General features: G+C 50.2%; 1 protein-coding gene across 1 annotated transcript in view; it reads left to right on the forward strand.

Annotated features, from left to right (window-relative positions):
- LOC135185567 (vasoactive intestinal polypeptide receptor) overlaps positions 1–18,413 on the forward strand; it is a 138,130-nt gene that overhangs the window by 90,612 nt on the left and 29,105 nt on the right. Inside the window, exon 6 of the mRNA XM_064162381.1 lies at positions 472–604. Within this exon, the coding sequence (XP_064018451.1) occupies positions 472–604 (133 nt within the window). The remainder of the gene's footprint in view (positions 1–471; positions 605–18,413) is intronic.

The raw sequence follows: 18,413 nt of genomic DNA on the forward strand, positions 1-18,413 counted from the left end.
TCCAGGGATGGTGACTCCACTACCTCCCCGGGCAGCCCATTCTGGATGTTAGGAGGAAGTTGTTGGCAGAGAGAGTGATTTGCATTGGAAGGGACTGCCTCGGGAGGTGGTGGAGTCACCATCCCTGGGGGTGTTCAAGAAAAGAAGCTGGGAAGCATAACAAGGGTCTAGAGCATACTTTTTGTGAGGAGCAGATGAGCAGAGACAGGAGCAGAGCTGAGGTTGTTCAAGCAAAACTTGGATGAAGCACTTGGTGCCATGGTCTGGTTGACTGGATAGGGCTGGGTGCTAGGTTGGACTGGATGATCTTGGAGGTCTCTTCCAGCCTGGTTGATTCTATGATAGTTGTTTTCAGGGTTCCTAATGATGAATTGTAGTCTATATCTTGGCAGAAGAAACATGTAAATGGGTAAATAATGCTTTGGAGAAGCCTTGCTATTCAAAACTGTTGTTTCCATCTCTTCCCAACAGAAAACTACACTGTACTCGGAATTATATCCATATGCATCTCTTCATGTCCTTCATCATGAGAGCCATTGCAGTCTTCATAAAAGATGTCATCCTGTTTGAAAGTGGAGAATCTGAACACTGCTTTGTGAGCTCAGTAAGTAGCTGTGCACTTCAAAATTTCCACCCTTGCTCCTCTTAAACAGTCCACCCAAAAATGGCTTTGCAAATGAGTGTGAAACATTTTTTTTCTTCTTTGAAAGAAAGAAAGAAAGAAAGAGATTTCTGCAGTTGAAATTGTGTGGAGAAGTCATAAAATAAATTAACCAGGATCAAAAGTTTATAGGCAGCTGATTGCTTCTGAGGTCAAACCCACAACTGGGGCTCACAACAACCCTATGTGGTGCTGTAAGACTGGATAAGAGCGGCTGGAAAGCTGCCTATGAGGAGAGGCTGAGGGAGCTGGGGGTGTTTAGCCTGCAGAAGAGGAGGCTCAGGGGTGACCTCGTTGCTGTCTACAACTACCTGAAGGAAGGTTATAGCCAGGTGGGGTTGGTCTCTTCTGCCAGGCAAGCAGCAACAGAAGGAGGGGACACAGTCTGAAGTTGTGGCAGGGGAGGTCTAGGCTGGATGTTAGGAGGAAGTTGTTGTCAGAGAGAGTGATTGGCATTGGAATGGGCTGCCCAGGGAGGTGGTGGAGTCACTTTTGCTGGAGGTGTTGAAGCCAAGCCTGGCTGAGGCACTTAGTGCCATGGTCTGGTTGATTGTCTGGGGCTGGGTGCTAGGTTGGCCTGGATGATCTTGGAGGTCTCTTCCAACCTGGTTTGATTCTATGATTCTATAAGGTCCCTTCCAAGCTAAAGCATTTTACAGCTGGGGTTGTTTAGCCTAATGCAGCCATGATAAGTTGAGCTCTAATTGTTTTCCTCTCTGGAGCCTGGAGGACTGTCCACCTCACTTTGAAGAAGGCAGCTGTGTTTGGATGGCTGGCTGGGCTCCAGGGATTGCAGTAGCCAGATCTCTGCAGGAGCTTGGGCAGGCAATCTGTGGGTAGACATCACTGCCTTATTTCTCACCTGGGTACGTATCCCACACTAGCTGTCTGCTGCAGGGAGCTTTCCCCACTGCAGTCAGAAAGGAGCAGAATAACCAAGCTGGGGTGGGTTTTTTTCCCTTGCAAAGTCAGTGTTATCAGTTGGAGCAAACATGAAGGGGAGGAGGAAGGGAAGAGCTGTTTCTCTAAAGGGCCTGTTGATGCAAAGAGGACACCAGACATGAATAAGTTTAGGCAGGAAATTGAAATCACCAGGATAAAGAAATGTGATCAGGAGTCCTCTATAACTAAATAAATACCCTCTCCATAATAAATTCATGACCTTAGGTGAGTTGCTTTCTGCTAATAACAGGGGACTGGGCACAGCAGGCCAGTAGATCCCTTCTGGACCTGTTTTTCATAGAATCATAGAATAGAATCAAGCAGGTTGCAAGAGACCTCCAAGCTCAGCCAGTCCAACCTAGCACCCAGCCCTATCCAGTCAACCAGACCATGGCACTAAATGCCCCAGCCAGGCTTTTCTTGAACACCTCCAGGGATGGCGACTCCACCACCTCCCTGGGCAGCCCATTCCAATGCCAATCTCTCTCTCTGACAACAACTTTCTCCTAACATCCAGCAGATGCTAGGCTGTGAAAAGTAACCAATGGTGATGTCTGCTGCACTCATAGGCTTGCTGAGATGTATAAACAAGGTCATACAGCACCAGAAGAAAAAGGATTCTTTTTCTGTTCCATCCCTCCAGTTTCTTCCTTGCCTTCTGGCTTCTTCTATATCCTTATTCTGAGTCCAGTCCCTGCTCTTCTAAAGGCCTTTCTGTTTGAGTTGATATCAAAGAGCAGCCTGCTCCCAGCTTTCTCCTGAGCACTGTCTGCTGTTCAGTGCAGGACTACAGCTACCCTCTGGGGTTTTGATCCCCGCTCTGTGGTTCCCTGGGGTCTGTATTCCTTAGCAATGAGGTTTTATTATGAAGGTCCACACATGGTTAGAAGGACTGGAATAAACAATTGCCTGGTGTCTGCTGCCACAGATAACTGCCAATGCCAAGTGGTAAAGGAGCCAAGAACTCAATGAGCCATGGAGTTTGAACTAACCTCTCACCCCTGCAGGAGTTTGTGCTGGGTCGTGACTGAGGCATGGCTGCAGAAAGCTGTGTGCAAAGTCTGTTCCATCCAGAAACACCTCAGTGTATAAATACAGGACTGTGTCCTGCAGAATGCATGGCTCCTGGAAGCCAGTGTGCTTTCAGGCAGACCCATGGCTCCCACCATTCTCTGTGTTTCTCCCTGTCAGAGGGTTTTTTTAACCTTAGTTGCCAACAACTACCTGAAGGGAGGCTGTAGCCAGGTGGGGTTGGGCTCTTCTGCCAGGCAAGCAGCAACAGAACAAGGGGACAGAGTCTCAATTTGTGCCAAGAGAGATCTAGGCTGGATGTTAGGAGGAAGTTGTTGTCAGAGAGAGTGATTGGCATTGGAATGGGCTGCCCAGGGAGGTGGTGGAGTCACTGTGCCTGGAGGTGTTGAAGCAAAGCCTGGATGAGGAACTTAGTGCCATGGTCTGGTTGATTGGACAGGGCTGGGGGATAGGTTGGACTGGCTGAGATCTCTTTCAACCTGGTTTGATTCTATGATTCTAATTGGTTGGTTTGTGCTTTGAATGTGCAGGATAGAGTTTAGACTTGTGATACCTGTGTAGCCAGAGCCTAACTCACAGTTCACTGAAGGGTTGCTGGATAATGGCTAAATATGGCCTTGAGCTCGTTCAGTCTGAGAAGATACTGGAGCAAGCAGTGCAATTTACTGAGTGCTCTCACCAGTGTGCTGCTTTACAGCAGGGCAAACCCAGAGCCAGAAGTGTTTCACCAGAAGAGGAAATACTGCACTGAGTTCCTGTTGAAGCCTTGGTTGCTGCACCATATCCTGCACAGCAACTCAACCACAGGCAGGGCTGACAGTAGCAAGTAAACAACAAAAGGTTTTGAGAAGAAGGGTTGTGGTGTTGGGAGCTGAAGCTCTGCTAAAAGGGTGTGGGATAAGAAGGAAATGTGGCCTCCAGGTCCAAGCTGGAGAAGAAAGAAACATGCAGTGGTGGAGACTGGAGGAAACCTGAAGTGTCAGAGAAGATAAAGGTGAAATACCACAATTTTGAGAAAGAAGGGGAATTAATGGCAGTGGGAGATGAAGCTAAGCACTGGGGGTGTGATGTTGAAGGCATGCCACACTAGAAAGGGACAGAAAGTTATGCCATGGTATTGGGACTCTGATTTAGAGAGATGGGAGGTGGGAGAGGCAGGGAGAAGGGGATGTGAGTTGGCTGAGATAGGCATCCATACAAAGAAGAGAAACAGCATATTCATCAACAGAAAACAGCAGAGGTGGAGCTTGATGATAGCACTGAGTGGTCTCTCTCCCTGGCAGCTGGACACAGGTCAGGTGCACAGAGGATGGATGGATGGATGGATGGATGGATGGATGGATGGATGGATGGAGTAATCCCCTCCTCCAAGGAGAAGATACCAGATTCTAGGTTATGCCTCTCTTACTTTTTGAGCTGCTGATATCAGGTAACCCTTGAGAGAGCCTAGATCACCAAGACCAATTTCTAACGTGATTTTAAACAGTTTTTTTGCTTGAATTATTTATCTGCTTGCCTTCTCCTTTGCCCTTGGAAATAACCTGGGAATGAAGGCAGAAAGTTAAGCTGTGGAAGAGCTCTGAAGCAGGAGCTTTCTTTGCATCACTGATTCACAGGCTGGCGCTCTAAAGCAATGCAGCACTGCCAATAATGACAGGAGATGTGCTTAGTGTGGGGAAGGCATTGTTCAAGCTCTGATCACCTCCCCTCTGTAGTTGCTGCCTTGCAGTTGACTTGCTTTATTGATGAAGGTGTGTTCAGAAGTGCCAGTAGGCTGTGATTGATCATAGAGTCGTAGAATCAATCAGGCTGGAAGAGACCTCCAAGCTCAGCCAGTCCAACCTAGCACCCAGCCCTGTCCAATCAACCAGACCATAGGACTAGTGCCCCAGCCAGGCTTTGCTTGAACACCTCCAGGGACAGCGACTCCACCACCTACCTGGGCAGCCCATTCCAATGCAAATCACTCTCAAAACCTTTTACTGTTTACTTAAACCCTTTTATTGTTTACTTGCTACTGTCAGCCCTGCCTGTGGTTGAGTTGCTGTGCAGGATATGGTGCAGCAACCAAGGCTTCAACAGGAACTCAGTGCAGTATTTCCTCTTCTGGTGAAACACTTCTGGCTCTGGGTTTGCCCTGCTGTAAAGCAGCACACTGGTGAGAGCACTCAGTAAATTGCACTGCTTGCTCCAGTATCTTCTCAGACTGAATGAGCTCAAGGCCATATTTAGCCATTATCCAGCAAGCCTTCAGTGAACTGTGAGTTAGGCTCTGGCTACACAGGTATCACAAGTCTAAACTCTATCCTGCACATTCAAAGCACAAACCAACCAATTAGAATCATAGAATCAAACCAGGTTGAAAGAGATCTCCAAGCTCAGCCAGTCCAACCTATCCCCCAGCCCTGTCCAATCGACCAGACCATGGCACTAAGTGCCTCATCCAGGCTTTGCTTGAACACCTCCAGGGATGGCAACTCCACCACCTCCCTGGGCAGCCCATTCCAATGCCAATCACTCTCTCTGACAACAACTTCCTCCTAACACAGGTGTAAGTTGCAGCAAAAGAGGTTCTGCCTCAACACAAGGGAGAACTTCTTTACTGTAAGGGTCCCAGAGCACTGGCACAGGCTCCCCAGAGAGGTTGTGGAGTCTCCTTCTCTGGAGCCTTTCCAGGCCTGTCTGGATGTGTTCCTCTGTGATCTGTGTTAGATAGCATTGTCCTGCTCTGGCAGGGGGGTTGGACTGAATGATCTCCTTGGATCCCTTCCAGCCCCTAACATCCTGTGATCCTATGAACATCCAGCCTAGACCTCCCCTGCCACAACTTGAGACTGTGTCCTCTTCTTCTCTTGCTCAGTGCCTGGCAGAAGAGCCCAACCCCACCTGGCTACAGCCTCCCTTCAGGCAGCTGCAGACAGCAATGAGCTCTGCCCTGAGCCTCCTCTTCTGCAGGCTGCACACCCCCAGCTCCCTCAGCCTCTCCTCATAGGGCTGTGCTCCAGGCCCCTCACCAGCTCGAATGAGAGGCAGTTAGCACATTTACCAAGATAATCCTATTTTTACATCTCAACTCAACTCTGAGTCATCTGGCAGAGAGGCCAGACTGGCTGAAGCTAATCACCACCTTAGAAACACTCACAAGGCTGCCCCCAGACATCAGAATATTCCTGAGAGACAAAATAGAAAGGCTGAGTCCCTCAAAGCCTCATAGTTACATAACCCCTGTTAAAATAGGTGGAAGAGAAATGCTTCAATAGCCTTGGGGGGCACAGTCATGGGGCTTAAACTTGCTTGTTATGTGAGGAAGAGCAGACACAAGAGCTTCCTACTGAGTTGGGCTGTGATTGAGGGAGCCTGCGTGGGAGGTGGGCAAGGCATAAAGTGCAGTCATGTGGACCACATCTGTTGTTGATGTAAACTGGTACAGCTCCATTTATTTCCATAGAATCAGAACGTTCTGGAAAAGACATTTGAGATCATCAAGTCTGACAGAGTTTAATAGAGTTTACAAGGCTCCTACAAGGGCCACGCTTTGCTGTCTTGCAAGCACGTAGAAGAGAGGTTGTCTCGTGTAACTTTCATGTCAGCAGAACAAGGCTTTTAAATGCCTTGCCATTTTCTAGTGGCTTCCATCTGGCATTCAAGAGGTGAAAGCACAAAGAAAGGCCAAAGTTATCTGTGGGAATGCAATGTGAGAATGCCAGACTGAGCGTTTTGACCGTGGTTCCCGTGGCTTCAGGTTGCTCCCATGGGGGAGAATCACAGAATCAGTCAGGTTGGAAGGCACAAGGACCACCCAGTTCCAACCCCCCTGCCACGGCCAGGGACACCCTACCCTAGAGCAGGCTGCCCACAGCCTCAGCCAGCCTGGCCTCAAACACCTCCAGCCATGGGGCCTCAACCACCTCCCTGGGCAACCCATTCCAGCCTCTCACCACTCTCATGCTCAGCAACTTCCTCCTCACATCCATTCTGACTCTCCCCAGCTCCAGCTTTGCTCCATTCCCCACAGTCCTGTCACTCCCTGACAGCCTAAAAAGTCCCTCCCCAGCTTTTTTGCAGGCCCCCTTGAGATGCTGGAAGGCCACAAGAAGGTCACCTGGGAGCCTCCTCTGCTCCAGCCTGCACAGCCCCAACTCTTTCAGTCTGTGCTCACAGCAGAGCTGCTGCAGCCCTCTGAGCATCCTCCTGGCCCTGCTCTGGACACACTCCAGCATTTCCACATCCCTCTTGTAGTGGGGGCCCCAGAACTGGATGCAGTACTCCAGGTGGGGTCTCAGCAGAGCAGAGGGGGAGAATCACCTCCCTGGCCCTGCTGGCCACACTTCTCCTTATGCAGCCCAGGCTCTGCTTGACCCTCCTGGCTGCAAGTGCACACTGCTGGCTCCTGTTGAGCTTCTTGTCCAACAGCATCCCCAAGTCCCTCTCCTCAGGGCTGCTCTCCAGCCACTCACTGCCCAGCCTGGATTTGTGCTTGGCATTACCTCAATCCAGCTGCAGGACCTTGCACTTAGTATTGTTGAGCTTCACAAGCTTGGCTTGTGCCCACCTCTGCAACCTGTCCAGGTCCCTCTGGATGGATCCCTGCCCTCCAGCCTGTCTGCTGCACCACACAGCTTGGTGTCTTGGAGAAGAGATAGTGGTTAATGAGGAAAACAAGGCATGATGCATGTTAGTGTGCAGGTGTGTGCTCTGTGCTCAAGGCTACATAAATGGAGTCAGAAGGAACAATAAAGGTCTCCAGTGGGATTCACACTGAGTGGTGTGGAATCCATGTGGTATTTCCTGCTAACAGTTGGTGACCTAAGGGAGCATCTGCAGCTGTTATCTCCTTGGACTTTGGGGTCTGTACAGGTTGATCTCTTGTTAGAGAAAGGGTACCCTAGTCAAAGAAGTAATACTCTACCCACGTTCAGTAGTGGACCAAGCTTGGTGCAAGTGGAAGTGATGGCACAGGAAAGAGAGTTGGAAATTGAGCCAGATAGCTTCTTCCTAATGTCTTTGTCCTCTCACAGTCTTGGTAGGAGCAGATAAAAATCAACTTGCTGAAGCAGAATCTTAGAATCATAGAACTGTAGAATCATAAATAGTTTGGGTTGGAAGAGACCTTTAAATGTCATCTAGTCCAACAGCCCTGCAGTGGCCTATTCCACTTCTCTGGGCAACCTGGCTCAGTGCTTCACCACCTTCACAGTGAAGAACTCCTTCCTTCTCTCCAGTCTGAGTCTCCCTCTTCTAGCTTAAAACCATCACCCCTTGTTCTGTCATAACAGGCCCTGCTAAAAATGTGTGTCCCCATCTTTCTTCTATGCCCCTTCAAGTACTGAAAGGCCACAATAAAGTCTCCCTGGAGCTTTCTCTTGGGGTGTTCAACCCCACCCCTCTCAGTCTTTCTTTACAGAAGAGGTGTTTCAGCCCCATGGCCATTTTTAATGACCTGCTCTGGACCTGCTCCAACAGTTCCTTGTCCTTCTTGTGCTGAGAAGTACAGAGCTGGACCCAGCACTGCAAACGTGTGCAGAGTAGAGTGGCAGAATCCCCTCCCTTGGCTTGCTGCTCCTCTTGATGCAGCCCAGGATGCAGCTGATTTCCAGAGCTGTGAGCATACATTGCCAGCTCACATTCACTTTCCCTCCACCACTTCCCTCAGGTCCTTCTCTAACAGGGCTGCTCTCAAGCCCTTCATTTCTTAGCCTGTATTGATACTGATGCCCCAACCCCAGCACAGGACCTTGCACGTGTCCTTGTGAACCTCATGAAGTTCACACAGCCTGACTTCTCCAGCTTGTCCAGGCAGCATATGCAGGCCTGGCTGTGGTCTGTCACAGAGGGGGGTATTGCCTGTGCACCAGTTGTAGCAGAGGAGAGAAATTAATTAATACAAAGGAATATTTATTAAAATGTATTTATTAAACTCCAATGTTTCAACTCTCACCACCCCCAACCACTGAACTTCAATATGAAATTGTTCTTCACACGATTATGAAGACATTATGGGAATAGCTATCTACAGAAACTTATTACTGACTAGCAAACATTCAAACTATTAACAGAGAGAGAGTTTTCCCCACAGCTTAATGCCACCTGGGGTCTTACACTATTTGCCCAGCAAAGCTGAGCTGAAAGCTACTCTCTGCTTTATGGCAGAGGTAGTAGAAATTAGAATCATAGAATCATAGAATCAACCAGGTTGGAAGAGACCTCCAAGATCATCCAGTCCAACCTAGCACCCAGCCCTAACCAATCAACCAGACCATGGCACCAAGTGCCTCAGCCAGGCTTTTCTTGAAGACCCCCAGGGACGGTGCCTCCACCACCTCCCTGGGCAGCCCATTCCAATGGGAAATCACTCTCTCTGTGAAGAACTTCTTCCTAACATCCAGCCTATACCTACCCTGGCACAACTTGAGACTGTGTCCCCTTGTTCTATTGCTGGTTGCCTGGGAGAAGAGGCCACCCCCCACCTGGCTACAATGTCCCTTCAGGTAGTTGTAGACGGTAATAAGATCACCCCTGAGCCTCCTCTTCTCCAGGCTAAACAGGCCCAGCTCCCTCAGCCTCTCCTCATAGGATTTGTGCTCCAGGCCCCTCACCAGCTTTGTTGCCCTTCTCTGGACATGTTCCAGCACCTCAACAGAGGCATCTACTCACGGTTCTTATCAATCACCCTCCGGGGCTGTGTCAGCCTGTGCCTAGTGTCCAGTTCTTCAGGGTCTCTGCCTGTGGACTTTGAGGCTGGAATCCTTGGCCTCAGGGGAAATGGCAGTCTCTGCTCCTTCCTGCTGCTGGATCCTGCTGGCTGCTCTCTGCAGGGGTACGCAGGCAGGATCCCCAGGTGCAGAGGCAGGACTCTGTGCAGTCTGAGCACGGGTCCAACGCTTGCTCCTCAGGCCGATCGAACGCAGATAAGTGGCAACCCACGGCCATGTGCACACCAGGCACTCACACAAAGGCAGGCATTCAGCTGCAAGGAAGCACGCAGGCAGGCAGGCAAGCAAGCATGTGGCAGAGCTGCAAGTAATGTGGGGCAGGCTGCACGTGAGCCTGTGCACCCCCACTCATTAAATGTGGGCCGAGAGTCAATGGTCTCATTGGCCACTCGAATGACCAATCAGGTTGGCAGTCAGCCAAACCTTACCATACTAGGCTAAACCCACAGGCCTGGACTATGAGGAGAGGCTGAGGGAGCTGGGGTTGTTTAGCCTGGAGAAGAGGAGGCTCAGGGGTGATCTTATTACTGTCTACAACTACCTGAAAGCACATTGTGGCCAGGTGGGGGGTGGCCTCTTCTCCCAGGCAACCAGCAATAGAACAAGGGGACACAGTCTCAAGTTGTGCTGGGGTAGGTCTAGGCTGGATGTTAGGAAGAAGTTCTTCACAGAGAGAGTGATTGGCATTGGAATGGGCTGCCCAGGGAGGTGGTGGAGGCACCATCCCTGGGGGTCTTCAAGAAAAGCCTGGATGAGGCACTTAGTGCCATGGTCTGGTTGACTGGATAGGGCTGGGTGCTAGGTTGGACTGGATGATCTTGGAGGTCTCTTCCAGCCTGGTTGATTCTATGATTCTATGACTCCACATATGGGAATCACCAGCACCAGGCAGGCACGAGCTGGGCGTGTGGGGACTTACACAATCAGGTGTCCTGGGCAACTGACTTTATGGCCCCGGTCTGTTGTGCCCCTTTTGTGCTCGTTTACCCCTGGTGCAGGCAAAGAGACATGTTGAGGCAGAGCAGGCATAAATAATCCTGCTTTCGGGCCCACAGGCCCTCCACAACATGATCACACAGCACAGCTCATCAGTCTAGAAGCATTGCTTTTGCTTTATGAAAGCAGTAACAAATCACCAAGCTCAGATGCAAATCCAGGTTGTAATTGCCTGGCGACAGCCGACACGGAGTAAGTACTCCAGTGTGTGCTCTTAGGCAGCGATGGGCACATGGAAGTGTGATGTATTGTGACCTAGAGGAAAGCAGGTTAAGCTAAATTGAATTAATTTGCCATTGCCAAGGCTTAAGAGAGCTCTCACCTAATGTTCCTAGGGCACCACTGATGCAGAGCAGCATGTGTTTGAGGCCCCTTCTGCCTGTGTGTTAGCTAAATGGTGACCATGAATTCAGTTATGTCCATCTCTCTGCCTTGCTTTCTATAGGGTTGAGTTACATTTGAAGCCACTAAGGGCAGCAGGAGCTGAAAAGTTCATCTTCAAGACATAAAATGATTATTCCAATGAAGGTCTTTTCTTTGATAGAATGAGAAATTGCTTTAACTAAGTGGGATGGTTTGGGTGTTCCCTGCCTCCCCACACACTTTGGAAATCACCCAGACTAGACTCAGCTGGCTCTGGAAATTGAATGAAGCTTCTATTTACAGCTCAGCACAATATCCAAGCAGATAGTTACAGTAGATACAGTTATAGGCAGAAATAGACAAGGTAAAAGGTAATACAGGAACACAACAGCCCTCCCAGAAACCTGAGTCCCCAGGAGGGACTCCCAACCACCCCTTCACCTTCCCCCTACCCCTCTCAACCTTACCCCAGTCCCAAGGGAGAATGGAGGTTCAGCCAGGGGCTTAGGAAGCAAAGTGAATTAAGTCCAAAATGAAGGGTGGGGTTAGAGAGATGCAGCTCAGCCAGCAGCCCAAGTGAGAGTGGTGTTATCTATGTTTTGCTTTTATTTTTATACATCTCAGCAAGCCTATGAGTGAAGTAGACATCACCATTGTTTGCTTCCCACAGCCTTTAATCTAGTTCTTCTCACCAAAACATTCTAGCTAGCTTCAAACTAGCACACTAAGGCTTTGACCTTGACAACTTAGGCTCTTACACACTGAAGGCTACTTCCCTCCATGGGAAGCCTTTTTGTTTCTATCAAGATGGCATTCTAAGAACCTCTTTAGTCTAATTTTGTTGTTCCTAGATAGTGCTCAGTCCTCAATACCCAATATTTCTGTGCACTTTCCATTTCTAGTGCTGCAGTTCATCATTTGACATTATTTGCTTGTCAGACTCCACTAGAGGGAAGGAAGGAAGGAAGGAGTGAAAAACACCCAACTGATTGCTTTGAATAGACCTTAGCTCTCTTTCGTGGTAGAAGATCACAGGATGTCAGGGGTTGGAAGGGACCCAAGGAGATCACTGAGTCCAAACCCCCTGCCAGAGCAGGACTATACTGTCTAACACAGATCACAGCAGCTGTAGCACATGAATGCTGTGCTGCATGCTGGCTGTGGGTAGCTCTGCTGCTCTTCCCATCACTCTGTAAAGCTCCAGACTTGACCCATTCTTGACACCTAAAAGGTTTTGCTTCTTAACAAAGCACCTTTCAACATCTTGCCAGCTTTCTAACCAACCACATGCTTTGTCCTGGTGCATCCATGTCCCTGTGGGGAAGACAGGGTACATTCTAGTAGGAGGTGTTTCTGCCCATGGCCCTTGGAACTAGATGAGATTGAACAAGGCCACGTGCAGGGTTCTACACTTTGGCCACAACAACCCCAAGCAGTGCTACAGGCTGGGGACAGAGTGGCTGAGAGCAGCCAGGCAGAAAGGGACCTGGGGGTGCTGGTAGAGAGTAGCTGAAGAGGAGGCAGCAGTGTGCCCAGGTGGGCAGCAGAGCCAATGGCATCCTGGGCTGGCTCAGGAGCAGTGTGGGCAGCAGGACAAGGGAGGTTATTCTGCCCCTGTGCTCAGCAGTGCTCAGGCCACACCTTGAGTGATGTGTCCAGTTCTGGGCTCATCAATTCAAGAGAGATGTTGAGGTGCTGGAAGGTGTCCAGAGAAGGGCAACAAAGCTGTTGAGGGGCCTGGAGCAGAGCCCTGTGAGGAGAGGCTGAGGGAGCTGGGGGTGTGCAGCCTGCAGAAGAGGAGGCTCAGGGCAGACCCCATTGCTGTCTACAACTCCCTGAATGGAGGCTGTAGCCAGGTGAGGTTGGGCTCTTCTCCCAGACAACCAGCAACAGAACAAGGGGACACAGTCTCAAGTTGTGGCAGGGGAGGTCTAGGCTGGATGTTAGGAGGAAGTTCCTGGCAGAGAGAGTGATTGGCATTGGAATGGGCTGCCCAGGGAGGTGGTGGAGGCACTGTCCCTGGAGGTGATGAAGCCAAGCCAGGATGGGGCACTTAGTGCCATGGTCTGGTTGACTGGCTAGGGCTGTGTGCTAGGTTGGACTGGATGACCTTGGAGGTCTCTTCCAACCTGGTTGATTCTATGATTCTATGAGCTTTAAGGTCCCTTCCAACTCAAAACCATTCTATGATTTTATAAGTGTTTGCCCCAAAGTGATTGCAGTAAGTTCCCTTCTCCTCCAAAGCAAATGTGCTATGTTCTGCCTTCTCTCTTGCCTTCTTAGGCAATGTGCAGGTGTGTGCTCAGGGCAGCTGCCTCAGAAAGCATTAAACACCTCTCATTTGGGGATTAGATCATCTCTTTGGGAGACATTAGCCTAGCCTGTATTAGTCTTTCAGCACTGACACATCATAAGGTCTGCTCTTTAGGAGAACAAAGTCTTTGGTGAGATGCAATAACTCATCCCTGCCTAGTGTCTGCCATCTAAAGGGTAAAGGATCTTATATAGACATGGATTGTATTTCCCTGCATCATAACAGCCATTCTGAGGCTGAATCTGATCGATCAGGAAGGTAGAGACCTATTACCAAGTGCTGCATACAATAATGTCTCTCAAAAGCCTGGAAGGGCTGTTTTCTAAATGTGTTGCTGAGTTGGCTGTCAAAAAGGATTCAGTGGAAGAACAACACTGCAGTCAGCCCTGAAACTCCATCTCTTGTAGAAATGCCTGGTCTGGTTTAAACTTACCCAGCTGAGGCAGCAGTAGCAAGAAGCCCAGGCAGTGAGAAAATAGCCTGTAGTTTAGGAGAGTGCATCCAATTCTGTTCCAGTGTGGGACATCTCCATGTTGCAGGGGGGTCCTGGCTGCAATAGGTGCTCATGTGCTCAAAATGGTGCATGAAAATATCTCCAGGTAAACCAAAGAGTGACTGGTGTGGTTGCAGCTGCTCAAATAGTCACAGTGTCAGAGTATCACAGTATCACCAAGGTTGGAAGAGACCTCATAGATCAAGTCCAACCCTTTACCACAGAGCTCAAGGCCAGACCATGGCACCAAGTGCCACATCCAACCTTGCCTTGAACAGCTCCAGGGACGGCGACTCCACCACCTCCCCGGGCAGCCCATTCCAGTGTCCAATGACTCTCTCAGTGAAGAACTTTCTCCTCACCTCCAGCCTAAATCTCCCCTGGCACAGCCTGAGGCTGTGTCCTCTTGTTCTGGTGCTGGCCACCTGAGAGAAGAGAGCAACCTCCTCCTGGCCACAACCTCCCCTCAGGTAGTTGTAGACAGCAATAAGGTCTCCCCTGAGCCTCCTCTTCTCCAGGCTAACCAATCCCAGCTCCCTCAGCCTCTCCTCGTAGGGCTGTGCTCAAGGCCTCTCCCCAGCCTCGTCGCCCTTCTCTGGACACACTCAAGCATCTCAATGTCCCTCCTAAACTGGGGGGCCCAGAACTGAACACAGCACTCAAGGTGTGGTCTAAGCAGTGCAGAGTACAGGGGCAGAATGACCTCCCTGCTCCTGCTGGCCACACCATTCCTGATGCAGGCCAGGATGCCACTGGCTCTCTTGGCCACCTGGGCACACTGCTGGCTCATGTTCAGGTGGGTATCAATCAGCACCCCCAGATCCCTCTCTGTCTGGCTGCTCTCCAGCCACTCCAACCCCAGCCTGTATCTCTGCATGGGGTTGTTGTGGCCAAAGTGCAGCACCCTGCACTTGGAGCTATTGAACCCCATCCCATTGGACTCTGCCCCCAGCTTGGTGTCATAGTCAAATATCCCTCAGCATGAAGCAAAGACCTGAGCTGCTACAGCTCTCTTCAAGAACTCATGGTCTGCCTCAGAACCACTACATTAGGGAAAGGGATAAGAACCACAAAAGCAGTGTTTGCCAGTGCTGGGAGAAGAGGTGATGGATTTGAGGCTTCTCCTGCCACGGCTTGAGCCCAGCACAGCTTCCTATTTGTGACAGCAGTAGCTCTGCAAACCCAGGCTGGGGATCCTTGCCTGAGTGATTCTGGTAGGCAGAAGTCATGTGTGCTTTTTAGGAGCAGCCTTCCCTAGCCCTGCAAAGTGTAACAGCTCCTTGTGACGTGCTGCAGACTCATGGCTCTGCTGTAGCTTCAATGCAGCCATCCAGAAAAGATTCCTGGATGTTCCATCCCCAAAGCAAATCTGTGTTTTGGGACTGTGTGGTTGAGATGCATCAAAGCTGTTCCCTGAAACCTCATCTCTCACCTGTGAGCAGCTGAACTGGGGCCAAATAATGATGGAGTGAAACCATGAAAGAATTCAGCAGCCCCAGCAGGAGTGAGGACATTCAGATCAGAAAATCTCCACTGATCACAGACACCCCAAGAAGGAGCTCAGGCTTTGGCCAGCAGAAATGAGGCATTTCGATGCCACACAGCCATATGAACACAAGAGCAGGAAGAAACAAAGAGCATAGGGATGCCACAGGGAGGCTGCTGATGCATCCCCTTCCCTTGTCAGCTCAGCTCTTTTCCCCTCCCTTCCCTGGGACTGAGCTGCCTGCTCTGTCTTCACCTTCCCCCACCACCACCCTCCAGCAAATCTCTGCTGGTTCCATCATGGGAGGGAGCTGATTAACAGGAGCCCTTGGGGGTCCCCAGTGTGACATACTGGAGGGTGCTGGGGGAGGGTTGAATTCATTTGGTGGAGTCAGTGGCACAAGTCCCTCTCTAAACCATGTGGCACTGAGAAAGCTGTTTCCACTCTTTTAATCAGTGTGTTTCATAGCAACTGTTTGCAGCAGGGGAGGGGAGCAGAAGAGAAATGTGAGCTTCAGTTATTGCCCTAAATTCTGTGTATTGCACTCTCAGGACACTGGGGCAGAGCCACTAACCAGAAGATGCCAGCAGCCAGGTTCTCATGCTGTTTCCCCAATAAGACTAAAATCTTTTCAATTGGAAATGACCTTTAAGATGATAAATTCCAACCATCAATGATCTTAAGGTCTTTTCCAGCCAAAATTGTAGAGTGTTACCGGAGCAGACTTGCTGAAGATAGTGAGATTGTTGCCAGATCAACATCTCAAGGATGCTCAGACAGAATGGATGTGTGTAATGATGCAACCAGTGAGCTCCTATAAAGCTGCAGCTGGAGGGTTGTTTCTTCTCCCAAGTAACAAGTGATAGGACAAGAGGAAATGGCCTCAAGTTGCACCAGGGGAGGTTTAGGTTGGATATTAGGAAGAATTTCATAGAATCATAGAATCAACCAGGTTGGAAGAGACCTCCAAGATCATCCAGTCCAACCTATCACCCAGCCCTATCCAGTCAACCAGACCATGGCACTGAGTGCCTCATCCAGTCTTTTCTTGAACACCCCCAGGGACGGTGCCTCCACCACCTCCCTGGGCAGCCCATTCCAATGCCAATCACTCTGTCTGTGAAGAACTTCTTCCTAACATCCAGCCTATACCTACCCTGGCACAACTTGAGACTATGTCCCCTTGTTCTATTGCTGGTTGCCTGGGAGAAGAGCCCACCCCCCACCTGGCTACACTGCCCCTTCAGGTAGTTGTAGACAGTAATAAGATCACCCCTGAGCCTCCTCTTCTGCAGGCTGCACACCCCCAGCTCCCTCAACCTCTCCTCATAGGATTTGTGTTCCAGGCCCCTCACCAGCTTTGTTGCCCTTCTCTGGACACCTCCCAGCACCTCAACATCTTTCTTGAATTGAGGGGCCCAGAACTGGACACAGCACTCAAGGTGTGGCCTGACCAGTGCTGAGTACAGGGGCAGAAGAACCTCCCTTGTCCTACTGGCCATACTGTTCCTGATGCAGGCCAGGATGCCATTGGCTCTCTTGGCCACCTGGGCACACTACTGGCTCATCTTCAGCTTACTATCTATCAGTACCCCCAGGTCCCTTTCCTCCTGGCTGCTCTCAGCCACTCAGTCCCCAGCCTATAGTGCTGCTTGGGGTTATTGTGGCCGAAGTGCAGAACCCTGCACTTGGCCTTGTTAAATCTCATCCCATTGGCCTCTGCCCACCCATCCAGCCTGTCCAGGTCCCTCTGCAGGGCTCTCCTACCTTCCAACAGATCCACACCTGCTCCTAGCTTGGTGTCGTCTGCAAACTTACTGATGCTGGACTCAATTCCCTCGTCCAGATCATCAATAAAGATATTGAACAGGACTGGGCCCAGCACTGATCCTTGGGGAACACCACTTGTGACTGGCTGCCAACTGGATGTGGCTCCATTCACCACCACTCTCTGAGCTCTGCCATCCAGCCAGTTCTTGATCCAGCACAGAGTGAATCTGTCCAAACCATGAGCTTTACTAAGAGTTGTTGGAATAGGCTACCCAAGTTGGTGGTGGAGTCACCATCCCTGGAAGGGTTCAAAGAACATGTAGACCTGGCACTTTGGGTTTAATGGGCGTGTTGACTGTCCAGGAGTCTTGAAGATGATTCTTAACAGAACAAGGGGACACAGTGTGAAGTTGTGGCAGGGGAGGTCTAGGCTGGATGTTAGGAGGAAGCTGTTGTCAGAGAGAGTGATTGGCATTGGAATGGGCTGCCCAGGGAGGTGGTGGAGTCACTGTGCCTGGAGGTGTTGAAGCAAAGCCTGGCTGGGGCACTTAGTGCCATGGTCTGGTTGATTGGCTAGGGCTGGGTGCTAGGTTGGAGTGGATGATCTTGGAGGTCTCTTCCAACCTGCTTAATTTTATGAGTAACTCACATCTGATCAACTTGGTGATCTTAGAGGTCTTTTCCAACTTTTATGATTCCATGATTCTGCGTTTGTTTGGGCAGCTGAGTTTTACCTTCAGGTGTTTTGCAGTGGGTTTGGCCCCTAAGTGTCAGAGAGAATTTTGCCTTTGTTCTTTTTCTTTTGTAAGGTGACTGTTCCCATTACCTGTGCTGCAGTGAAGTCTTCACACAGCAAGTCACTGTGTTTAATTATTCATTTCCTGAGGAAAAACAATCCCCCTTCCCTTTGCAAATCTCTCCCCTTCCACTGCAATGAAATCTGCTTAGTGGTGTTTACTCTGCTTCTCCTGCTTGTCTTTTTCTTTATTTGAAGAACATGTATCCAGTCCTTCTTTTCCTCACTGAGCATTCAGAATTATGCAGGGTTCTGCACTTTGGCCACAACAACCCCAGGCAGCACAACAGGCTGGGGACAGAGTGGATGAGAGCATCCAGGAAGAAAGGGACCTGGAGATACTGATAGACAGTAGCTGAAGATGAGGCAGCAGTGTGGCCTGGTGGGCAGGAAAACCAATGGCATCCTGGACTGGATCAGGAGCAGAGTGGTCAGCAGGACGAGGGAGGTTCTTCTGCTCCTGTATTCATCACTGCTCAGGACACAGCTTGAGTGCTGTGTCCAGTTCTGGGTTCCTCAATTCAAGAGAGATGTTGAGATGCTGAAATGTGTACAGAGAAGGGCAACAGAGCTGTTGAGGGTCCTGGAGCACAGCCCTGTGAGGAGAGGCTGAGGGAGCTGGGGGTTGTTTAGCCTACAGAAGAGGAGGCTCAGGGCAGAGCTCATTGCTGTCTACAGCTCCCTGAAGGGAGGCTGTAGCCAGGTGGGGTTGGTCTCTTCTGCCAGGCAAGCAGCAACAGAACAAGGGGACACAGTCTCAAGTTGTGGCAGGGGAGGTCTAGGCTGGATGTGAGGAGGAAGTTGTTGTCAGAGAGAGTGATTGGCATTGGAATGGGCTGCCCAGGGA

This window comes from Pogoniulus pusillus, chromosome 23 (assembly GCF_015220805.1).
Source record: "Pogoniulus pusillus isolate bPogPus1 chromosome 23, bPogPus1.pri, whole genome shotgun sequence".
NCBI classification, from domain to species: Eukaryota; Metazoa; Chordata; class Aves; order Piciformes; family Lybiidae; genus Pogoniulus; species Pogoniulus pusillus.